This window comes from Vombatus ursinus, unplaced genomic scaffold, assembly GCF_900497805.2.
Source record: "Vombatus ursinus unplaced genomic scaffold, bare-nosed wombat genome assembly UNPS02011613.1, whole genome shotgun sequence".
Lineage (NCBI taxonomy): Eukaryota > Metazoa > Chordata > Mammalia > Diprotodontia > Vombatidae > Vombatus > Vombatus ursinus.
This window is the reverse complement of record NW_020951391.1, coordinates 2696413-2722121: the sequence shown is the minus strand read 5'-3', so window position 1 is coordinate 2722121 and position 25709 is coordinate 2696413. Positions and strand designations below refer to the sequence as shown.

The 25709-nt window shown below is 42.9% G+C and overlaps 1 protein-coding gene across 1 annotated transcript in view; it reads left to right on the top strand.

The window, feature by feature from the left end:
• The window catches only part of KIAA1324 (KIAA1324 ortholog), a 106100-nt gene extending 81052 nt beyond the window's left edge, over positions 1-25048 (top strand). The window contains exons 9-22 of the mRNA XM_027856804.1: positions 8464-8641; positions 9473-9601; positions 9925-10015; positions 11691-11796; positions 12124-12261; positions 12855-13118; positions 14300-14473; positions 17992-18172; positions 19059-19155; positions 19974-20075; positions 21387-21513; positions 21595-21773; positions 22333-22498; positions 24276-25048. Of these exons, the coding sequence (XP_027712605.1) occupies positions 8464-8641; positions 9473-9601; positions 9925-10015; positions 11691-11796; positions 12124-12261; positions 12855-13118; positions 14300-14473; positions 17992-18172; positions 19059-19155; positions 19974-20075; positions 21387-21513; positions 21595-21773; positions 22333-22498; positions 24276-24338 (1995 nt within the window). The 3' untranslated portion in view covers positions 24339-25048. The remainder of the gene's footprint in view (positions 1-8463; positions 8642-9472; positions 9602-9924; positions 10016-11690; positions 11797-12123; positions 12262-12854; positions 13119-14299; positions 14474-17991; positions 18173-19058; positions 19156-19973; positions 20076-21386; positions 21514-21594; positions 21774-22332; positions 22499-24275) is intronic.
• Positions 25049-25709: the final 661 nt, after the last annotated feature.

Genomic DNA, 25709 nt, shown 5'->3' with positions numbered 1-25709 from the left:
TGTGCCCCTGAGCTCCTATTACCAACTTCCCCACTTCATTTCTCCTCCTAATACGGGGTATTCAGAAGTCTGCCCTAAAACTTTTGGAACACCCTGCATAAAGCCTATTGCTTTGTGAAATTATGGGAAAAAGTATCGGTTTTTAATTTTAAAAAATATAATACATAATTCAATATATTAATATAGAATATAATATAATGATAATTTTAAAAAATATCAGTTGTGGAGGGATCAGGGAAAGCTTCGTGGAAGCAGTGGCTTCAAACTGAGCTTTAAAAGATGCCTAACTAAAGGAGGGAGGATTCTAGGTATAGGGAATGACCTGAGCAACAATCTAGAGATGAGAGAACCCAGTGCTAGTTAGAGACATAGAATTGTCTAGTTTTGCGAGAGCATAGAGTGTGTTGTGAAAATATGAAATGAGTCTGCAAAGGCTGGAAGGATGGGTAGGTGCCAGGTTGTAGAGAGCCTTGGATACCAGCCAAAGGAGTTTCTAGTTTATCTGGCAGGTAATAGGGAACCAGTGAAGATGTGGGGGCAGAATGACATGATCAGATCTTTGCAAAATAGTCAGTAAACATTTATTAAGTGCCTACTGTGTGCCAGGCACTGTGCTAAGTTCTTTGTTGTTGTTCAGCTATTTTTTAAGTCCAGTCTAACACTTTATGACCTCATTTGAGGTTTTCTTGGCAAAGATACTGAAGTGCTTTGCCATTTCCTTCTCTAGCTCATTTTAGAGATGAGGAACTGAGGCATGCAAGGTTAAGTGACTTACCCAGGATCACACAGCTAGAAAGTTTCTAAGGCTAGATTTGAACTCAGGAAGATATCTTCCTGACTTCAACCCTGGCATTCTATCCACTGTACCACCTGGCTGCCCTATGTATACAAATAAGAAAAAGAAAATCAGCCCCTGCCCTCAAGGGACTTACAATTTAACAGGAGAAGACAATACACACAAGAAAGCTTAAAAGGTGATGGAGTGGGGGTGGTATCAGGGGGTACCAGCTCATGGAGTCAAAACCAAGCAGAGCTGCTGATAGAAAATGAAGTTGGGCAGCTAAGAGGCACAGTGGATAGAGCACTGGCCCTGGAGTCAGGAGGACTTGAATTCAGATCCAGCCTCAGACACTTTACACTTACTGTCTGTGTGACCCTGGGCAGGTCACTTGACCCCATTGCCTAGAAAAAAAAAATGATGTTTCCTGGAAAGTTCTGAGCCCTACAAGGAAGATTTTGGGAGGAATTTGTTGCTCCACCCTCCAGCCTTCCAATCAGAGGGGACAGGCAACAGAAGGTGTTGAGTATCAAAGCCTACTCAGTCTCCATGAGATAAGATAGCAGGGGATGAGCCTATTCTGGGGGAGGCAGGATACTCATGGTGTTGAAAACCAGAGCAACTGATGGGAAATGAGATTTCCCCGGCAATTATATGAAAGGTAGATTGAAGTGGAGAGAAAATGAAAGTAGATTGATGTGGGGAGAAAATAGAAACAAGAACACTTTCTAACAATTTATTGCACTAATCCAGGTGTTTACAAGATATCTTTGTCCCAAAGTCCCACCAGCCCTTCAAACTCGGCATATCCAAAACAGAACTTATCTGTTCCCCTAAAATAACTTCTCCTTCTGACTTCCATATTTCTATCAATGGCACCACCAATGACCCAATCACCCATAATCAAAACCTTAGTAATATCTTTTCGACACTTTGTCCTTCACCTTCCTCATCCCGTCTTCTACCAAGTCCTATTAATTCTATGTCCGTCAGATCCCTCTTATTCACTGCCTCCTTTCTGTTCCCTCTACTCCCATCTTAACACAGGCCATTATTACTGCCTGCCTGGAGAACTACTGTGCCAGATTCCTTATTCATATGTCTAACTTTAGTCTTTTCCTATACCAAAACTGTCTTTTACCCTGCTGCCAGACTAATCTTCCTCATGCACAAATCTGGCCATATTTCTCTGCTCACATCCTTTATTTAATGGTTCCCTACTGGCTACCGAATAAAGGCAAGATTCCTTAACCTGGATTTCAAAGTCTTCTTCAATCTGGTGCCTCCCCATCTTCATACTATATCCCTCTGTTTACACTATAATCCAACCAAACTGCCCTATTACTGACCCTTCCAAACATTACCATTTCCCCATCTTCATGTTTTTGTTCATGCCATTCCTCGTGCCAAAAAATTCCCTTGCTCTCCAACATCTACCTTTTGAAATACTCCTTCAGGACCCAGCTCAAACCTCACCTTCTCTATGGAAGTCTTCTCTGGTCCTCCCAGTCAGGAATGGTCTTTCCTTCCCCCAGCCTTACACATCACTTTACACTTACTTGTCTTTTGCCCTTATTGTATTCTTTTCTCCAAAAACATTCATGATTTCTTTGGTGTGAATATTTCTTCCACAGACAAAGATTGGCAAAAGAGATCCTCCCTTAGTAGATAGAGTTGCTGTGGTTAAAAATTATTCAACCCCCTGTGGCTAACCTGTTGATAAGAGAAGCTTCTCCTAACTTATCTTGGCTGGACCTCATGAAACAGACATATATGGTCTATCACTGGGCCCATGCTCAGAGTTATGTAACACCTGCTAAAGTTTGTACTTTGAGATCCCAGGGTCATCTCTGTGCCAAGATGAAACATTGGAATAGGACTTTAGTGGAGGATTCTACACTATAGTTACTATATATGTATGGTACAATAATACCTATTTGTATTTATGTGATATTCTCTTTCCTACTGTAATCTCCTTGAAGGTAAGGGGTAACATTTCAATTATCTTTTAATTTTTTATTCATTTATTTTTCATGATTTACTATAAAAACAAATTGAACACCAATACAATAAACTTGCTTTGTAGTTAGTTATAAAATGAAATTCAACCCATAAAATGTTCAAACAACTTTTAAGTCATTCCCTCAAAGCCTCCGACAAGGTTCTTTGTTTGTTCATTAGTTAACATTCACTTCTCTTCTTCTGTGATCATAATTACTGTGCATTTTGTTCTTTTGGCTCTGTTTCCCACCTACTCCCACCCACCCACCCCCTGTATTGGCCATTATTTCATAAAGACCTTTCCACATTTCCTTATATTCCTCACACTTACCAATCACAGTTACATTATAGTATTCCATTATATTAATGTGCCACAATTTGGTCAAGCATTCCCTCATTGTTGAGCATTTAGATTGCTTTCTTTCTCTGCCCCCCCCAATTATGCATGTTACGCTTGAATCACCTAACATGGAGGCATCCTGAAGGGTGTTTTGGAACATGTTCAGATGGCCTAACAAGAAGGCCACTACAACCAGCCATGTGGTTGGGGGCACAAAGGACTCAATGCTAGCAATCTGGACAGCTCCAAAAAATTCATCAAATTTCTCTAGGATATCTCCAGAAAAACCAAACAAACAAAAAACCTGGGGAGAGAATTTCTTCCGTGTCCCTATAAAAATGAAGGGTTCAATTTTATCCCAGTACAGCCCCTACATGTAACACTGACCACCATGCTCCCTACTGCCTAAAGGCAGGTGTGTTAGATTTTACTCCTCCCTCAGAGTTTTTCAGTATCCTTAAGGGAATTGGGGCAAGGTCATCTATACTCTCTGAAAATGGCTCCAGCTCACACTGATGGTGTTCCCCTAAGTATGGAAGGGGGGGCCCCTGAACCCCAGTTCCATTTAGCCACTAACAGGTTAGATTTTGCAAAGAAATATTTCCTTCAAAAGATAAATTCACGATTATACAAACTTACTCCCTCATCACATGGAAGCCAAAATCCTCCTCCCTTTACCACCATCACTTCAGTGGTGGTGGTGAAAGTGTTGGGAGGGATTATTTAGTTCATAATTTAACTCAGTTCCTGTGGAGCCCAGTCCCAAATTCTAAGTCCAAAGCCCTGCTTGGACTCAAGACCCCAGCACCCTGGCATCTGCAGGCTTCCCTACCAGACTAGCTAACTGTACCATCCTACCTGCAATCTTGGATCAAAGGTGACCATGACTTGAACTCCCAATCAAGAGGGGTGGCAAGGATCCCTGCCAGCACCTGAAACCGAGAAGGACAAAGACACAGAACAGAAACAAACATTCTCCAGCCCCATCTCTTTGAGCCAGGGTAAAGAGAGAAGGAATAGAGGAAGTCCTTTCCCTGTTACCGGTTCAGTTCATGGTGCCTGCATTGTGGGTGAATTGTGAACTTCACCCTCTGGATGTAGGAGGAAAGAGTGAAGAGGAAAAAACAGACAGAGAAAGAGAGACAGAGGGAGAGAGAGAGTCAGAGACACAGAGAAAGAGATGGAGAGAAAGAGAGAGAGAGAGGTCTCATTCTTGAAAGTTTTGAAGTTGGTTGTGTAGCCAATCAAAGGCTACCCACTTACGTGGCGGGCAGGGGGCAGGGGGGCCTCCAAGGCCTCCATGTTAGCTAATCTAAACTTGCCACAAAAGTCCCTCAAGGTTAAGCAATTTGGGCATGCTCAGGTTACACATATAATACTGCAGTGAAAATCTTTGACAAAAAGCCCTTTTTTGTGTTTTTTTCTCACAATACTTTCCCAACAACAGAATTATTGGGTATTATTGAGTATGTTTTTTTAAACGTTAACTGCATTCTGCTATGTAGTTGTCCAAAATGATTCTACAAGGTTACAATTGCAGTAAAACTAAATGAATTCACTTGTTTCATCACAACTCTGCTAGTGATGAATATCATTGGTTTTCATTATTTTTGCAAATTTGACAGATGTGAGATGATACCTCAAATTGTCCTAATTTGCATCTCTTTAATTTTCAATAAGATTGAGCAATTTTTTCCAAGTGATTATCAACAATTTGTGTTTCTTTTCAAAATTATTCATAGATTTTGACTATCTATCCTAGAATGGAGTTACCTTTCTAAATTTTTAAGTTGTTTATATATTTTAGATATCAGGTTTTTGTCTGGCATATTTGCCATAAATATTTTCTCCAGTCTTTGATTTTTATTACATATTTCTTTGTTGTACAGATTTTTTAATGTTACCATGGCCTAGCATCTTAAGATCTAGGATTACATAGACCAGATTCAGTCTTCAAGGTGGTTTCCTCAAATCACTCTCTTTGGTTTGTGTTTCCCTCTTCTCTCTCCTTGCATCTGAGAACTCTTAGAATATAGTTCAGTCTTGATTTGTGTCTATTTCCCTACTATGAGAGTAAAAGGGTCCTCAGAGTCCATATAAGTCCACAACATATCCATATCCATGTAACATGTATTAGGTAAATGGTAAAACTTACAAGGCAAATGCATATATTGGGTATAGTTCATTATTTATTTCTTTATTCCACCCCATAGAAAACCCATAAAGGATTCGGTGTAGTCCATAAACAATTGATACAGTTCTCCTCTCATGAGTCCCACCTTTTTCTAGGATCCTAAAGACTTCCAGAAAGAAGCCCACCCGATGGTTCAGATTCCTCTCAGACTTGGAATTGTACAAAGCAAACCCCCCTCCCCCTTCTTATCAGACCATCACCATCCAAATAACTCAGTAACAGCAGAAGACAGAGTCTTTGGACTAATCTAACAAGATAAGCTCCAAAAGGAATAAAATACAGTCTTGTACTTAGGTATAAAAAGACCTCCCCCTTATTTAGGACTTAGACTTACCTGATTGTCCTCCCGTTTCAAAAACCACCTGTGAATCATAGAATCTGAGGGTTGGAGGGGACTTCATAGGCTACCCAGTCCAACCTACACATTAAAGAATCCCATAACTTACCCGCCAAGTGATGGTCTAGCCTCTGCTTGGAGACCTTGGAGGAAAGGAAATCTACCATCTCCTCTCAAGGCAAGTCATTCCACTTTTGGACACTTTGAATTGTTAGGGAGTTGATGTTTCCTGACATCAAGTCTAAATTGACATGTTTGAAACGTGTATCCATTTCTCCTGGTTTGAGTTTTTGGAGCCAAACAGAACGAATCTAATCCCTCCTCTATGAAACATGACAATGGGTTGTTCAGGAGGACTAGCACCTCTGGTGTAAGGGCTGCTCATCTACCTTTAGTGTCCACCTGTCACCCAGCTCTCACCTGTGACTCCAAGAAGCTGCAGCATGTGCATTTGCCACACTCTGGTAAAACCATCTCAGCTAAAGGTAACCAACAGGCCTCACACCCATTGTGAATTAGGGGGATGTCTACCCCAAGCATGTGAAGATTTCCCCAATGGAATGGATAGATGAGAACAATTTGTTCCAACAGCCCCAAAGGCAGTTGAAATAGGTGCTGTAGAGTGCTTAGAGCTCGGTCAGACATGGAAGATGCCAAAGTCATCCACTGCATCCCAGGCCATCACTAGTCATCTTGACTTTTGTCCTACCACTGGACTTTGATGATTATGGAAGAAAGAGTGAGGCTGATGACTGTGCAATTTTGCCTCCCTTAAATCCAATTCACGAGCAAGTCAGTACATCACCTTATGATGTCATTGGTCCTCTTTGAAAATGAAGGACAAACGACAGTCCATCAAATACTTGAACATGGCTATCTGTCCCCCGAGTTGTCCTTTCTCCAGGCTAAATAATCCCAGTTCCTTCAAGCAATCCTAGTGTGATGTGGACTCAAGGCAATTCACCATACAGGTGGATGCTCTCTTATCTTATCAATGCCCTTGTGATGCCCAGAACTGAGTACAGTACTTCAGATGAGGTCTGGCCAGGGAAGAGTACAATGGAGACGGTCACTCTCTCCCTACCCTGATCCTTAGAAAATCTGTACCTCTTAGTATATCCCAAGCTTGAGTTCTCATTTTTGGTAATCCACACTGAACTTTCAGTTCACTAGGACCCCTAGGTCTTTTTCAGAATTGCTGTCTTTCTGTGACTCCCCAATCTTGGGAAGTTGAGGTTTTTTATACCTAAGTACGAGACTTTATTTTATTCCTTTTGGATTTTATCTTGTTAGATTAGATCCTGACTTGGATCCTGACTTTTATCATTCCCTCATCTCTGCTTCCTTTTCTAGATATTAACTAACCATCTCTTTAATAATACACTCTAGATTTTTGGTCTTGGGATGTAATTTGACCTACAATTTCTCTAGTATTAGGCACGTCTATGAGAAACTCCTACTTGGGGGCACCGAGAGGTTAAGTTTGAACGTGTCCAGGATCATATAACTAGTATGTGTTGGAGGAGAGACTTGAACCCAGGTCTTCTAACCCACTTCTTCGCACTACCTCTCAGGTGTTGACCTTAATACCCAGCTAAGATAATACTAAAAAAGAAAATTATAGCCCAGTTTCCCTAATGACATTAAATAAAATATTCACTAATTGATCACGGTAATACAATAAAATATTATTCCTCATGACCAACTTAGGTTTATATCAGGGATCAAAGGCTGGTTAAAAATCAGAAAAACTATCAACATAACAGAATAAATAAATATTTTTTAAAACTCATATGATTTTTTAAATAGTTATATAGCTATCATGAAGGAGATATTAACCAGTTTTTCTGGCCTGTGATTGGCCAATTTGACAAAACAGAGGCCGGTGAGTCAATGAGGAGAAAGGAGTTGGGGATGATTTCTGAAAATTTTAGCTTTAGTAGGTTATATGCAAATTACATGCCAGATAATATGACCAGTACTTGGTGGGCTAGAGAATGCCCTAGACCAGAGGTGAGGAACATGCCCTAGACTACAAGTTGCATTGAGGTTTTGAAATGTGAAATTTAAGGGAAAAACCTGGACTTCTGTAAATCTAACACCTTTCTGCCTGGACTTACATTATTATCTATGCCTGAATGTATTACCTGGCCTATAAAACACAGAGTAATTTAGGATGTTATAAATTCTAGCAATAAAATAAGATTGTATGTGTGTATGTATATGTGTAGCTGTTTCAACAAAAAAAAATTATGGAGGCAATATTACATCATTATTATATAGTAAAATACGTTTTTGCTATATCCTCTTCTTCCCAAGTTGTAAGTTCTATGTGAGCACAGATAATATATTTTTTAAATCTTTTGCTAAATTTTCTTTTTTATTATTATGATATTGACAAACATGAGCATTTCCATATACAAAGAAGAAAAGAAAAAGAAAATTGTATGTGAAACTATGAATCCCTATTACATATACTCTGTTCAAGTATATATTCAGTTTAACATGGTAGTTCTAACACAGTCCATAGATAGCATTTTAATTATCTTTGTCTCTCTCTTAGTGTGCCTAGCATTATGGCTTATATATACTAGTCATTAAAAAATGATTGATGTGTAAGTGAATCAGTGAATGAATGAATCAGTGGATGAATGACTATCCCTCTTCCCTATAGTTCCCACTGCCCATTGGTTTGATTTCCAATGGATCTAATAGTTTATTCATTGTACCCCTTTGATATGTTGTGAATCTTACAAGGTGGATGGCTAGCAATCCTTGGATCTTTTCTTTTCTTTCTTTTTTTTTTTTTCCAGACACAGCTCATGTACAAATGGGCGGAGCCAAAAACTTGCAGTGAGGATCTTGAGGGAGCGGTGAAACTTCCAGCCTCTGGAATGAAGACCCATTGCCCACCCTGTAACCCCGGATTCTTCAAAACCAACACCAGCACCTGTGAGCCCTGTCCCTACGGCTCCTTCTCCAATGGCTCAGGTAACCTGTACTCCTCCCCTTATGTCCTGACCTATTGCACTATCCATTACCCTCTCACCCTACAGTGGGTCTCATGGGTGGGTTGATCATCCCACCCTGAGCCCTGAACAAAACCCTCTGTCTCCTGAGGAATGCGCTTGGAGCCAGATGCCTCTGATCTGAGGGGGAGTGCTGGCCTGACTATCATCCTGGGATATGAGATACACCCCTTTCAGAGTTCCATTTCAGAATCTCTTCCCTTCCTTCTTCTAGCAGTGAAATCTTACAGACACCGGCACAGGAGTGAAGGAAATAACTTGGGTATGAGGCAACTATGTCCCAACAACAGGGGCTGCTTCTATCTGTGCAGAAGATGGTACCACTAGGTTTCCCAGCCCAACCAAGCTAGCCCAATTGGACACAGCAGAGTCCAGGAATGATGGGGAAGAAAGGCGTTGGGGATGAATTACATCCAATACTAAGAACTGCATTTGCTGGGCTTGAAGATGCCCTGAACTATAAGATACACCAGGGTTTTAGATTGAAAAATTGGGCGAGAAGCCTGAACTTGTGGGTATCTAGCACTTCTGGCTCTTTTTTTGCCTTTGCTCTCATCATTCTGGCCTTAAAATACAGGTCAATTTTTTGTCTTATTTGGAGTTTGTTAAATATGGTAAATGAGAATTAGAATTTTTTGAGTCAGTAGATCAGGCATTTTTTAGAACAGAACTTAGGACTGCACCTTTTTTTCACTGTCTGACTATTGTTGTCATTAACCAACATGGCTGCAGCTCCATTTTGGCTCAGTAGGGTCTTCCTGTTCAGTAATTCTTGTGTTTCACCTCCTATTAGGCTGTATCAGCTGCCCAGCTGGGACTGAACCAGCCCTGGGTTTTGAATACAAATGGTGGAACACCCTGCCCACAAATATGGAAACTACCGTTCTTAGCGGAATCAATTTTGAGTACAAGGGCATGGCAGGTAAGGGCCCTCCCCATTCCACTCCATGACTCTATCCTCTACCTCTCTGTCCACCTCCGTGTCTCTGCAGTATTCCCTGGTGTCATTGATGCCCTATAGAAATGAACTTTGCCTTCTAAACCTTGTAATTCTTCTTCCTCTTGTCCTGACGGTTTCAAGGTCTTTGACCAAAGTAACTAAATCACCTCATGAACCTCTTGCCTGGGGACCAAGGGATTCCATCCATTTCAGAAACTCATTTTGCCTCGTTCTCTGAGTTTAGTCATACCTGACTCTGCTGCTCAGGGTCTCAGGAATGCACCTTCTTCTCCCTGATTTTCCAGGCTGGGAGGTGGCCGGTGACCATATTTATACAGCTGCTGGAGCCTCAGATAATGACTTCATGATTCTTACGCTGATTATACCAGGATTCAGGTGAGGAATATAAACTCCCAGAAGGGGATGGAGCTGAAGCTGCCACATCTAAATCACAGAATCCCAAATGTTTCTAAGAGGCGGCTCTCAGGCTTGAAATCTGAATGAAATCATGGTTTCCTGACAGCCACACATGCGAGTTTACCCTGCATAACCCTCCTAGTGCACCATAGCATCCCTGTTATCTTGTTGCTTAACAAAATTACATCAAAGCTGGAAGGGATGTTAGAGATCTAATCCAAAGCTTTATTTTACGGATGAGGAAACTAAGGCCTAGAGTGGCTAAGGGACCAGTCACACATCTACTCAGTTGTTATTGTTGAGTCATTTCAGCTGTTTCCAATTCCATGACCCCATTTGGAGTTTTCTTGGCAAAGATACTGGAGGGGTTTGCAGTTTCCCTCTCCAGAGGGTTCCCTCCCTCATTTTACAGAGGAGGAAACTGAGGTAAACAGGATTAAGTGACTAGCTCAGGGTCACCCAGCTAGTAAGTTGAAATCTGAGGTCATATTTGAACTCAGGAAGACGAGTCTTCCTGACTCTAGGCCTGGCACTCTTATGCACTATGGCGCCACCTAGCTGCCCTGATTTACTCAGTTACAGAGCTTACACCGGATCACAGACTTTCATAACTCTCAGGCCAGTTTTCTTCCCAGTACACAGTGTTGCTAGCTCTCATTCTTGTCCCTTGATGTTACAGGAAAGGTATCGTCATCTGGCCTCCCAGAGAAGAGGGATTATCCCCTTTTTTTTATCCTTTTGTCCTCATTGGACAAGAAGTATTATTTGAATATTCCCTCTCCCCTTTTTTAAGGAGGATGTGACATGGTATCCTGGAAGAGGTATTGGACTAAAGAGGCTGGAGGGGACTAGTCATGGCTTTGTCATTCACCTTGGACAAATCACGTAATCCTTCTGGGCCTGCCTCCGTATCTGTATACGAGGGCCCGACTAAAAGAAGCTCCCAGTCCCTTCCATCACTAGAATTCTGTGATTCCCCCAGACTTGGACCCCTGGGACCCCAGGCTAAGATCTTCCTTCTCCCCCAATGGCAAACGGAACCATTGGCTTAGGAACAGAAGACCTGGGATGTGGGGGCCCCTAGAACCAAGGAGGAGGGCCAGAGGAGGGCCAGAGGAGGGCCAGCCAAACTGTTGTTGGATTTCTCTAGATTCACCGTGAATTCTCTGTTCCACTTATGCTTTTCAAGGAAAAAAGACCAAAACTCTCTGATCAACTTTTCCTTTGCCAGTATAACTTCACCTCTTCTTCCTTTCTGCCCTGCTTGAATCCAGTCATGAGCTTATCATGAGAAGGATTATCTACATTTTTAGGAATTTTGTTGGTATTCCTGTCCCTTTCTAGTGAAGCACCTGATCATCGTCACATAGCCCCCAGCGCTGTTTCTCTTGGTTCTGCATAGGTCCAAACTGTCAGACGCATTTAGGGAAGAGAAGGGTTGTTGTACCCTCGGCGCAGGAAGAGCTGGGATTTGAGTGGCTTTCTGGGTGGGCACAGGCAGGCCTTTGTTAAAGAAACCAGACTAGAGACCAGAGGGCCTCTTCCAGAGCACCCAGAGCCTCATCCTGCCCCCTCTCCCTTTTGGCCTGTGTTGTTCTTTTTAAATTGATATTTATGGCCCCCCAGAAGTGACATCTGGCTTCTGCTCCCACAGCCCTCCACATTCAGTGATGGCAGACACAGAGAATAAAGAGGTGGCCAGAATCACTTTTGTCTTTGAGACTGTGTGTTCCGTGAACTGCGAACTTTATTTCATGGTGGTAGGTTGCTTTCCTGGCCTGTTGAGGTACTTTCTGGGACCAGAGGGAGGGTTAACCTCATCTACTCACTCTGTTAAGCATCTACTGTGTGGGAAGAGGGGGTGGAGGGGAAGGACTTATACATCAGTGCCCCGAGGAGACTCAGAAGAAAAAGAAGGCACCCATCCTTGTTCACAGACTAATTATGAGTCTAGTGATTACTCTAATTAGGTCATCATGATCTACTTCTACATTCACTGCCATGAGGAAGGCAGAATGGAGAGGCCAGGGCAGGTATAGGGAGGGTTCAAACTCAGTGCAAAAATTCTATCCCTGTTTTGGATTCAGGGAATGAATTCCAGGACTAACACACCAGTGGAAACATGGAAGGGACCCAAGGGCAAACAGTCCTATACTTATATTATTGAGAAGAACTCCAGCATGAGCTTCACCTGGGCCTTCCAGAGGACCACCTCTCATGAAACAGTAAGATCCTCCACTTACCCTAGCTGTCATCCCAGGAAGCATCACTGCTCAGGAAAAGACAATTGGAACAAGGGAGAATTCTCAGAACTAGCCTGGGAGTGTGGGGTGATGCTTAGAGCACTAGGTTTAGAAAGACTTTAAGAGATCATCCCATCTATCTTCTCATAACCAATCTGGGACACTTGTTTCTGCTACCTGAGATAAATAACCCCGATCAGGCAGGTAGGGATTTATCTTATTCCTAATACTTTCCTGGGTAAGTGGTACCAAAGCCCTCCTAGATAACCAGTCCCAGAATCTAACAGCCTCTGTCTGGTATCACAAAGATCTCCTCAGTGTCTATTCTAGATCTGGCCCTGTGTTTAAAAGGAGGGAAATGCCTTATATAATAGCTGTTTAGTGAATATTTGTGGAATGCATGGATGAGAAGTAGAATGAATACAGCAACCACAGCAGAGTATTTCTCGTCTTATCCCCTAATTATAGGATAAGAGGTCAATCTGTGGATCCCCAGCAACCTCAATTGTGGATTCTTCCCCTGGGGCTCGAATACTTATCCTTTGATCTCTTTCTCCTTTCTGTCTTGGTTCTAGGGCCGGAAGTACACCAATGATGTTGCCAAGCTCTACTCTATCAATGTCACCAATGTCATGGGTGGGGTGGCCTCCTACTGCCGCCTCTGTGCCCTGGAGGCCTCTGACTCTGGCTCCTCCTGTACTTCCTGTCCCGCTGGCTACTACATCAACCGGGAATCTGGGGCCTGCCACTCCTGTCCTAAGGACACGTTCCTGAGAGCACACCAGCCCTATGGCATCCAGGCCTGTGTGCCCTGTGGCCCAGGGACCCAGAGTAACAAGGTGCCACCCAATCAACTCTACCCATTCAGTTACCATGTCAGATTGGCTGCTGTTTAATCAAGTCAAAGGGATCTTAAGCATCTGAGCTCTAGCATATTTCCTGGGCATATACCCAGGATGCTGGAGGCCCAGGATATGTTGGCCCTGTGAATGATATACCCTTACTTTCCAGAGCCCAGTCCTCCCTTTCACCTTCAGGGGATGGCATGGAATTGAGTTCATCTTGTCCCCTTCCTTTAGGGATAAATAAGAGAGATTAGAATCCATCTAAACCTAGAGGGTAATGAGACATTTATGTAGGGGCCTAACAAGTGAACATGTACATTTTTCATAAAAAGTGGGGGAAAGGAGGGGAAAGAGAAGGAAGGAACCATGGTGCCCCAAGTTTCCAGCCCGTTTCAGTCTAATCCAGCCTGATTTCATAACAGTTTGTCTAGTCCAGCTTTGGGAATCTAACTTTTTCTTTGGAGTAGCGTTACATCACTGTCTTCTAAGGCATGGAGGGGACTCTTGCCACATCCATCCCTTTCTTGCCACGGCACATCATGACCTCCAGGCTCAAATGAAATAATGTTTATGTGAAGCTTTATGTAAAGGGCTTTGCAAACTTTAACATGCTCTGTAAATGTTAATTATCATCAGTTGATTAAGGTTTCTGAATGGCTTCCTCCACAAGAGGAGCAAGGCGTAAGAGCAGCTGTGAGTAGTCTTTCCACAGAAACCTAAGAAGTCAGGTTGGGGAAGGGAGGGGAGGTGAAATAAGAGACTTAGGTTGTAGACCAGGGTGCTTCTGTCATGGAAACCTGCAAATCACCTGTGAATCAAGGATGATGAAAGGGGATGGGGGAGGCTCCTGGGTTTTCTTCTCTGGGCCTAGCCACCCTTCCTTTGTCAGTAACTCAGTCTCCTCTGATATAAAATGAAGAGGCAGAGTCCTGGGTTAAATATGAAGACGGTGTCTTGAGAGAGGTCCGTTTTCCGTTATGATCACTCATTATTATCAGCGCTTTATTGCAATTCAGTCCTTATTCTTTTCTCCCTCTTCTTATTCTGGGCTGGTTCAATTTGGGAAAGTGCCTGGTTGGGTTCCAGCCCCAGCCTTCATGGTAGCTCTGATTCATGCTCCAGTCTCAGCGCCCTGAGGGCCAGACTGCTGACTGAGCTCCTGTTCTTCTTTGCAGATCCACTCACTCTGTTTCAATGATTGCACCTTCTCTGTTGCCGATGCAGCCAGAACCTTCAACTACGACTTCTCAGCCTTGGCAAATCCTATCTCTCTGTCTGGGGGACCAAGCTTTACTTCCAAAGGGCTCAAGTATTTCCACCATTTTACCCTCAGCCTCTGTGGAAACCAGGTAAAATGTATGCAGGTGTATATTTAGGGAGAGAACTCGGGAAAAGCTGCTGATGGAGGAGGGACAAAATATTTGATGGCCGAGAAAAAAAAAATGGTGGGGAAACAACTTTTTCCTCCAGGATATTTTTTCCTTGAATAATTAAAATTTGAGGATTATCTTTTTTTAACTGTTTTTGAAAATATGATTCAATAAATATTTATTAAATGCCAATGTGCAAAGCAGTAAGTGGGGTGCTGGAGAAAATATAAAAAATAATATGAAATAATCCTTGCCCTCATGAAGCTTATGATTTAGTGAAAGGGCATAATATGTAAGAGAATAGTTTATCATGCAAAATAGAAAAAAAATACATGAGGAGAGGAATAGAGAAAATACTGTCTGGAAGCCCAGAAAAGGAAAGATCATTTAAAGCTGAAGGGATTCTTTTTTGGAGGGTGAGGGGAAGAGAATAAGTATTGATATAGTACCTACTACATGTCAGGGACTGTGCTAAGTGCTTTTTAAAAATATTGTCTCATTTGATCCTCATAATAACCTTACAAGGTAGGTGCTATTATTATCCTCATTTTACAGTTTAGGAAACTGAGGCAAACAGATGTTAAGTGACTTGTCTAGGGTCACATAGCTATTAGGAAAAGTCTAAGGCCAGATTTGAACTCAGGTCTTCTTGACTCCAGGCCCGGCTGGGTATGCCACCTAGCTGCCTAGGATTTAGAAAGTTCATTGAATCTTGATGGATACTTAGGATTTCAGTAAACAGAGAATGGGGCAAGGGGGTGGGAAGAGTATTTAAGGCATTGGTTATAGCATGAATACAGGCCCCAAGACAATAAATCACTAAACACGAATGGAGAATGGTAAGAAATCTAGTTTGCCTAGAGTAGTATTTGTGAAAGTCTGCAAAGTAGGTTGGAGTCATAATTGTGAAGAAACTTAAAAATAAGGTTAAGGCATTTGAGTTTTGATGGCTATCAGGAAGCTATTTGGGGAGCAGCTAAATGGTTCAGTGCGTAGCATGCTGGTCCTGGAGTCAGGAAGACTCATCTTCATGAGTTCAAATCTGGCCTCAGATACTTATTAGCTGGGCAAGTCACTTAACCTCTGTTTGCCTTAATCCACCAGAGAAGGAATAGCAAACCACTCTAGTATCTTTGCCAAGAAAATCCCATGGACAGTATGGTCCATGGGTTCACAAGGAGTTGGGCATGACCAAGCAAAAAGAAATTGCTTAAGAGTTGTGGGAGAAAGGAAGACATGAACATATACACATAAGGAAAAATCTGGCAGTGGTGTCAGATATGATCCGGAATGTGTCCTTGTCTGTACTTTTCACATGATTATCAACAATGTGGGTGAAGGCATACATTGTATGCTAATAAAATATGCTGTTGGCACAAAGTTGGAACTGATAGCCAACTGGATGACAGAGTCGCAATCCGGGTCAAAGTAAGAGCCCCATCTCTGTAGTTCAAGAACTTGGGTTCTCCTGAACTTGTCTCTCCCCCCCCCCCCCCCCCCCCCGTTTCTTACTCCCTTTGTGATCTTGGGTTAGACTCTCAATCTCCTTTATGTCCTTATCTGTAAATGAGGCAGGCTGTACTTGATGTTCTTGGAGGTCCCATCCAGGTGTGAATCTGTAATCTTGGATTTGGAATCAGAGGACCTGGGTTTGAATCTTTTATTTACTGTTTATTAGAGGCAATATGACGTAGGATCACAGAATCATAGATTTAGAATTGAAAGGGATATTGAAAGCCATTATCTATAACTCCTTCATTGTACATAGCGGATAGAGTCAGGAAAACTTGAAATTCCACCTCTGATGCTTATTTTCTTAACAAAGTCTCTTAGCCTTTTTGTGCCTATTTGCTCATCTGTTTCTAATAAGCAACCACTGATGTGGCCACAGGGGCTTAAGTACTGTACTCTCTCACTTCTCTAAGAGGAGGTTCTTCTACTCTGGACTCAGCCTGGACCAGGTTCAGTCCTGGAGTGGGGGGGGGGGGGGGGCCTGGCTGATAATGAGAGGGAGCTTAAATCTTCCTTTCCTCACCCTTTTCACCTTATTGAACCTTACCCCAGTGCCCCCTGGCTAATTTACTTACAGCTTAAGTTTGGGATCATATCTAGGATTTCCCCCCCTCCAAAAAAAGTAGAAAGGTACTCAGTGTACAATGTGAATCAGGTATGGAACAGTTAGTTATTTCCTGCACACAGAAGAAATGCTCAATACCAAATACTCGCAAGAATAAATTTGACAAAAATAAACTTAAAACAGGATTTAGTGACTTAGAACTACTGTTGTAGTCATCTGGGAAGCTGACAAACCTCAGAGCAGTATGTGGGAACTTCTGAAAAGACATGGCCGAATTTCACTGTCCAAATAACTCCCTGTTATTCACCTACCAGTAATCATTTTGTACGTTGAAGAACTTTCCCTTGACCATAGTCAGTTAGGAAGCATTGGACCTCTGGACCTCTTGAACCCACTACTCTAAGAGTAGACACATGCACCTTGAGGTTGACGCTCCTGATCTAATCAGGAAAGGAAACACAAGGCAGAAAGTGTAGGTAGGTAGTGGAGAGCCCCTATTCTAGTTGTCTTGTGAGAGCATCACCATGATGCCAGGGTGGGAAAAGAAGGAAGGAAGGAAAGGAATAAACATTTATTGAGTGCCTACTATGGGCCAGCTATTGTGTTACAGGCTCTACAAATATTATCTCCCTTGATCCTCACAACAGCCCTATCAGGCAGATGCTATTATCATCCCCATTTTACTGTTGAAGAAACTGAAGCAGGCAGAGGATAAGTGACTAGCCCAGGTCACACAGCTAGTAAGTGTCTGAAGCTGGATTTGAACTCGGGTCTTCCTGATCCAGATCCAGCATCCTATCCACTGTGCCACCGCACTGTGCATCCCCGCTCCGTGAATGCCTCAAAGTTCCGTGATGCCACCTGGAGGGTTGAAGGAAGAGAGTAAGCCCACAGGTTGTCTCTCCTTTCAAAGGTCTACTGAGTCATTGGCTCCTCCAGCTCAGCAGATAATAAAGGGATTGCTTCAACATCCCGAAGTGCATTCTCTACAGTGATGGGCCACTTTTAGTGAAAATCAGTCCCATATATATCTATATCAAATGTTGACTTTCTCTAATGCAGGGTTGGGGAGAAGAGAGGGAGGCAACTTGGAACTCAAAATGCAAATGAATGAATGAGTAAATGAATGAATGAATGAAATCAGGTCTCAATGCTCCCACATAGTCGTCTCAAACCTGAAGTGATCTCAAACCATTTCACATGGAAAATAACTCTTCTTCACAAAAGAATGAGGATGCCTGATAGTCTCAAACTCCAAGACATGGGATTTGGTCTTCATTTTCTCCCTAGCTTGTAATTAAGTCTGAAATGAGTCATTCCCTATTCTGGACCACAGAAAAGCTGAAATCTTGGACTAATCAGTTTGTCCTCTCTTCTCCTTTGAAGGTTTTCCCTAACTGTTGATCCCTTTCTTCCCCAGGGTAAGAAAATGGCTTTGTGCACAGATAATGTCACTGATATCCGGATCCCAGAGGGGGAGTCAGGCTTCTCTAAATCCATCACTTCCTACGCCTGTCAGTCAGTCATCATCCCCTCTGAGGTGACAGGCTATAAGGCTGGCGTCTCCTCACAACCTGTCAGCCTTGCTGATCGACTTGTAGGTGAGTGGCACAGCCAGCCAGGTCTCAAGTATAGAAGAAAGGTCCCAAAGTTATGCTAAGCACATAGGAGTTGGCGTTCTTGTTCAATCGTCCAGGCGTGTCTGACTCTTTGTGACCCCATGACCCAGAGCACACCACGCCCATCCATCCTCCACCATCTCTCAAAGTCTGTCCAAGTTTGTGTTCATTGTTTCCGTGAAACTATCTATCCATTTCCTCTGCCATCCCCTTTTCCTTTTGTCTCAGCATCAGGCAGGGTCTTTTCCAATAAGTCCCATCTTCTCATTATGTGGCCAAAGTATTTCAACTTCAGCTTCACTACTTGACCTTCCAGTGAATAGCCTGAATTAATTTATTTAAGCATGGACTGATTTGATCTCCTTGATGTCCAAGGGACTCTCGAAAGTCCTCTTCAGTGCCACAATTCGAAAGCATGACCTGTGTGTTTTGGATAACCCTGTGATCTCAAACTATGACCTATCTGTCTTGAGTAACTGCCCAACATAGTTCATAGTTTCACTGAGCTATGCAAGCCTCTTTGCCATAACAAGGCAGTGATCCAGGGGAGCAAGCACATAGGAGACAGTAAATACTTGAATGAACAAGTGAATGAGTAAATGAATGAGAAAAAAAAAACTACATGCATCAATGGTTAGAGATTCAGACTGGACACTTGAACTTCTAGATTCTATCTCTAATTCCATTCCCAGTTCACCGTGTTTCTTTGTTCCTTTTTTGGACCTTTGCCCCGTTCATTAGCTGCCTCCAGGGATAGGATGATATATAGATTTGCAAAACCTCTGGTGAGATACAGGGCTTAGAGGAATGGGGTAGTTCTCAGCTTGTGTTCCTACTGAGAATTAATTGGGAGACTTTGTTTTGGCAGGGGTGACAACAAATATGAACCTAGATGGAATCACCTCCCCGGCTAAACTTTTTCCCTCTGAAACTCTAAGGATGCCTGATGTGATCTTCTTTTACAGGTGAGGCACTATTCAGAGATCTGGTATGTAAAGAAATTACACTTGGTTGAAGTAGAGAGTTCTTTGGCATCCATCCATCCATCCATACACCTCTCCTTGGCCATACATTGATATAAAATTACTATGACCTGTGAAGCATCTGCCCATAAAGTACAGTTATGGTCCATTGTCTGCAGCATCTTCTGGAATTCTGTATTATCCTTGGGGCAGTCCTGCCCTGGGAGCAAGAGGGAGAGCTTAGATGGTCTAGACCTCTTTAAACTAAAGATTCTCCAATTCTGTATCAGTCAATCAGCAAGTATTTATTAAATGCCTACTGTGTGCCAAGCACTGTGCTAGGCACTGGGGATACAGGTACAAAGAATGAAACAATCCGTACTCGCAATGATCCATATTCTTGTGTTTTGTTCCCCTAATGACTTTAAAATATTTTCTTTTTTCTTTTAAATTACTGTCACCTCTGCCTCCACTATGGAACCTGTAACAAATAAACTCAGTCAAACAAAACCACGAACACATTGGCCATGTCTGAAAATGTATGCTCCATTCTGCCTCTGCCATCCACCAATTCTTTGCTGTACCATCACACCCTCTGATCTCCTCCTGATTCTTCCTTTTCCCCTTTACTGAGGCCCCTGATCTTTCCCCCTCCCACCTTTTCAGACATGAATAAACCAAGCCAATACCAGTCATCTAGGTGGTCTCCCTTTGTGCATCCTTATGGCCGGCAGAGGGCCTTAAGTCCATGCCGGGTTGACTCCTCAGGAGCACCAATAGGTGTCTGTGGTCTTCCCCAAGTGGTCTGGATTCCTTTGCAGGTCTAATGAGGTGACACAATCCTGTACTTCTGGAAGGTCAACCACTGTCCGAGTCAGATGCAATCCACTGAAACCTGTCCCTGGAAGCCTCTCACTGCCAGTGTAAGCATAATAGATGGGGAGCACTGAAGCCCATATTCTCCATTATTCAGGAGATGGTTAAAACAGAGGGAGGTAGAAAGCATCTTGGGCCTCCTCATGGGTCCTTGGGGATACAAAGAGCCCTGAAACCTCAATAGACTCAGGAACCAATCAATCAAAAAAGCACTTATTAAGTGCCTACTATGTACCAAACACTGTACTGGGCTTTAGGGATAGAAAGACAAAAATTAAATAATCCCTTGAAGTTCTTGAGGGAAACAACATGTATGCACATAAGTAAATGCAAAATACACACAAAGCAAATAAATACCAGGTAATCTCAGGGAGGCAGTTGTAGATATTAGCAGCTATGGGCAACAGGAAAGGCTTCACGTAGGAGGTGGCCCTAGAGTTGAGCTCTAAAGGGATCTAGTATTTATGAGGTAGAGGTGAGGAAGGAGAACATTGTAAACATGGTGGGGGGGGGAGGAGAGAGACAGCCTTTCAAAGGCTCAGTAACGAGATGGTATGTCATGGGTGAGGAACTGCGGAAAGGCCAGTTTGGCTGGACTATCAGGTACGTGAAAGAGGGAATACTATTTAATTAGCCTGGAAAGGTAGGTTGGAGCCAGATTGTGAAGGGCTTTCACAGAAAAAAGGAATAAACCAATGGAAGACATCAAATCTATCCTCTACTGTCAAACGATGACTGAGGATAGCTATGGGCCATGCTGCTCTGGCTAATTTGTTCTGTGCAGACTCTCACGAGCTTCTGTCTCTGAATTCTATTTTTAAACAAATTTATACAAAGATGATTCTTTAAAGCACACAGTGACAAACTGAGCAATCTCAGCCATTGTAAAAGGCAGGGGAGGTGCCATTAGGACCTACATGAGGCACGTGGTGATTTGAAGGCTTACCCTTAGTGGCCATATCTTCTAAGGAATCAGCCAAGTAGGGACATAAAAATGGTAGGAGGGTTCAGTGGCTGAGGAGGCTATGTGAGAATCTTGCTGATGGCAGGGATCTTGATGGGCAGAGAGGTTGGGGGTACAATGAGCAATACCAAACAGAACCAGAGCATTGCACAAGGCACCTATAACATACATTATTTGTGTAGAGTCACGTTAAAACGGCTATCAAGGATCAAGGCCTCTATGTTAGCAATTGGGATGGATAGACCATAGTGGGAATCAAAAGTTTGGGAGAAATATGGAGGATCTGGGCAAAAAAAGGGTAAGTCAGGGAACCTATGACAAGGGTGGAGCCCCAGGATTTTCTACTACATGTCCCCTCCCCATGAGTAACATTCTTCTTTCTCTATCCTACTAGGAAATGTTCCGACGGGACTTGTGATGGCTGTAACTTCCACTTCTTATGGGAGAGTGTGACGGCTTGCCCCCTCTGCTCCAGCTCTGACTACCACGCTATCATCAGTAGCTGTGTGGCCGGGATCCAGGTAAGGTCGCCTGATGGAGGGTTCACTAATCCAGACAGAGTAAAGGTCTGACACTAAAATCCTCATTTCCCTACCTGACAGAGAACCACTTATGTGTGGCGAGAGCCGAAGCTGTGTACAGGAGGCATCTCCCTGCCTGACCAGAGCGTCACCATCTGCAAGACGATGGATTTTTGGCTCAAAGTGGGCATCTCTGCTGGCACCTGTGCTGCTATTCTTCTCACTGTCATGACCTGTTACTTCTGGAAAAAGAACCAAAAGTACATGACAAGATGTTTGGGTAGAGTTAGGGATGGAGGATAAGGGGAGAGGGGGAATGGAACCAGGAGGCTGGGGAGCATCTCACATCCTAGGAGTCAGAATTGCTGGGATCTTTCCCCGTGCTGGCCTTCAATCATGTAAATCAAGAGCTAGCCACCTAACCTCTCTCTGTATGCCTGTAAGTGAGGGTGGTAATATTGGCCATCACCACCAGGAGTGCATTAGAAATCTGAATAGCTGGGAGATCCTCAAACAAAATATAAGTGCAGGACGTGTTTATTTTTTTCATTTTTCTATTACCCTGAATATTTTTTATTCCCACGGTATTTGGTTATATTTATATTATGCTTTGAAATTCACCAAGGCAGCTAGCTGTTAGAAAACAGACCATTGTTTTGAGAGCCAGGATAACCTGCAGCGACTTCTCAACGTTGCCACCTCTACTCTCTGACTCACCTTCCCCTACTATGAAAGGGAAATGATTGTCTCCAGCCCAGCTCGCTTACACTTCATCAACCCAAACTAATGGGGTTGTTTTCCTGTTCTTCTCTTTCATAGACTGGAGTACAAATATTCTAAGCTGGTGATGAATGCCACCCTTAAGGACTGTGATCTGCCTGCCGCTGACAGCTGCGCCATCATGGAGGGCGAAGATGTAGAGGATGATCTCATATTCACCAGCAAAAAATCACTCTTTGGGAAGATCAAGTCATTCACTTCTAAGGTAGGTTGGGCGAGCCACACAGTACCCAAGGCATATTGCCAGAGCTAGACTGAGAAGGGCATTGGTCCTAGAAAGGAATGACCCTCTTGGAAAGCTGAGTGGCCCAGAATTACTCAGTGACCCATGATTCTGCTGCCTCCAACATCCCCATCCCTACTTTCTGTCCTCCATTTTTTTCATTCCATTCCATTCATTCATTGAACTTTCTCTAGATATTATAATACTAATACTAATACTAATAATAAGGTACTTCCCCTCTCTGGTCCGCAGTTTCCTCATCTGTAAAATGACGGCGGTTGGACTAGATGACTCCTAAAGTCCCTTCCAGCTGTAAATCTGTGGTGGTGTAATCTCTAGCTCTCCCTGGCTCCATCTTGGTTTCAGTTTGCATCTGGGAATAGTGCTTCGTCCCCCAAGGTCTTGTAGATGCAGTTTGAGCTTGTTGAGGTCCCTTCTAGCCCTAAATAAAAAATCTTTTTTCTTGTAGGCAAATTACTCAACAACTCTCTCTGGAAATGTAAACAAACCAGCCCATATTAGGACCATATAATTATATTGTAGAGAGGGTTTGATTTCAATTAGGCTGGCTCTAGCCTTTTGGAAAGCTAGTATTTTATAAATGTAGAATAGCCTTATTACTGCTCCATAAGCTAAAACCTGGCTTTAGTCCAAAGCAGGGGGGACAAGACACATTATTTAGCCAGCAGGGGGTGCCGTCCCTCAAGGCATCCTGGTCAAATCCTTCTGGGCAGAATTACCGCGATGGTCATTGTGTGAGCCATTCAGAGTTGGGAGGGATAGGGTATGCGTAGATGAGAGGGCGAGCTTGACGCTCGTAAACGTGAACACCAGACACTACTTTATGGCTGGGCACGGAGCCAAGCAGAAGGCATAGTCAGCATGAGCTGCTTCTACAGTTCTACAAAGTGCCCTAATTCCTGCCCTGTGCCAAGTGACTTAAAAGCATCTGTAGTATGTGTGTATATGATAATAACAATAACAATAATAATAGCCAATGTATATATATATATATGTATGTATAAACACCAACTATGTGCCAGGCACTGTGCTAAATACATTACAAATATTATCTCATTTTATCCTCAGAACAACTCTGGGAGGTAGATGCTTTATTATCTCCATTTACAGCTGAGGGAACTGAGGCAAACATATGGGAAGGGGCAGGAAGGATTGAAGATGTGGAGAAGGGAAGGAAAATCTGAATTCCTGAATCCTGTTCACTTTGCTAGGCATCTCCCTTCATCTTCCCTGCCTTCATTTTTTGTTTGTTTGTTTATTTGTTTGTTTTCTGGTGGGAAAATAGTCAATCCCAGGAATTTGGCAGGTAGGGAATGAAATGGGGAGGCACATTATAAAGGTTCAACGTTATGTCATAGAAAGGGTTTCATTTTAATTAGACTGATAAGGCAGGAAGCTTTTATTTTTTCTCTTAAAAACTTTTTTTTAACATTTATCCCTGGCTTTTCTAATTCCCTTGATCAATAGAGGTGTCCTTGAGAAAAACAAAACAAAACAAAACAAAACAAAAAAAATAAGAAGAAAGCTCAAATACTGACAAAAGTTCTCATTTCTATGTAAGCTATTGAAATCAGGAATTTTACCCTTCCACCTTTTCCACCTACCAAGTAGTTTCCCTATTCCTTAACCCTCCTGCAATGCCTCTCTCCCCTTTAACCCCTACTTTCTGCTTCTTCCTGCTGGGTGTAGAAGAAGACCTAAGGGTGCCAGCCATCCCCAATCACTGTCTCTCTTTCAGAGGACACCAGATGGATTTGACTCCGTGCCCTTGAAGACATCCTCAGGAGACATGGACATGTGAGGGGCCCAGACCTGCCTCCTCCTGCTTTCTTACCTAGGCAGATTGCTTTGTGAGCCCATGGTGACTTAGCTGCTCAGCTCTCTCCCACACCTGCAGCTGGAAGATTCTTTATGTGGCCTTATCATCAAATGTTTAAATTTCAGATTTTTTTATATACACACCCAAACGTCCCACCCTGCTTACCCCAGACCGGCCAAACACACCCACAATTGTCTGTACAATGGCTCCTTTGCTTGCATTTCTGTTTGTCAAAATGACCCAGCCTCCCAAAGTGTAGCTTTATCCACCAATAGTTCTAATTGTTCCAAAATGAAAAAAAAAATGTTCTCTCTTGCTAAGTATGGAGCTGACTTCTTCTGGCTCTTTATCCAAAGGCACAAATGCTCCTTGCATTTCCTCAGTTTCCCCTCAGGGAACTAGGTGCCAAGTCAGCTGAGTCCTCTTGAGCTCCTTTCCTATTGATGATGTCTTGAAAAGAAAGGTCTCCTTGCCTCTGGACGTGCAGTTGAACCTGGAATGGAGAGGACAGGTATGGCAAGTATTATATGGAGCACCATTCTTATGAAGCACGAAAAGGAGCCAGGGGGTTTTGTTTTAAGGATTTTCTCCCCTGTACTAGGTGGTACTTTGCCCTTTCTTATCACAGAGATGTTCTCACTGGAGCCAAATAAGAAAGTTAATAAAGAAATTCACTAAAGAATCTGGTCAAATATGTTCCCTACCCTGATGTTATATTCTACCAAAAGATTCCATCTCCATAGTTCCGTCTCCCTGCCATCTCCCTCTGGCCCCTAAGGGCCACAGACAAGCCCAAACTCAGTTTTTCTAGCTCTGTCCCTTTGTTTTATTCTATAACTCACTAAACCTGTAAGAAGAGAGGCTGGAGAAACCAGAATAAGAGTCAAAATTATATTTTATCCCTTCTACCATTGACAACTCTCCCTTTACTATACGTTTTGAGATGACAATGATGGTTCCTTGGCCAGTGGCCCACTTGTCCACTTTTTCTGTCTGCACTATTTAATGGTCAGTTGATAATTGATATGCTTGTACAGAATGGGTTGTCGAAAAGTTGTGTCTCTGTCCTCCATAATGATGGGGGTAGCTACAGCTGACCTAGAAATTCTTTCATTAAAACCCCCATGCTACTCTAGACCATCCTTAGTGACACTGATGGGAGGGTAGGGTTTATTAGTGGATACGCAAGTTCTCTTTTTGTTGTGGTTATTTCCTCCTTTAGGATCTATGATTCTGCTGGGAAATTCGCCCAGGAAATGCACACACTTGACTCTGTAACTCTCCCTTACAATTGCTCCTATCCCCTTAGCCCTCTCTGTTTGGTGGGGAACTTGGCAATGACAGCACCCAGGC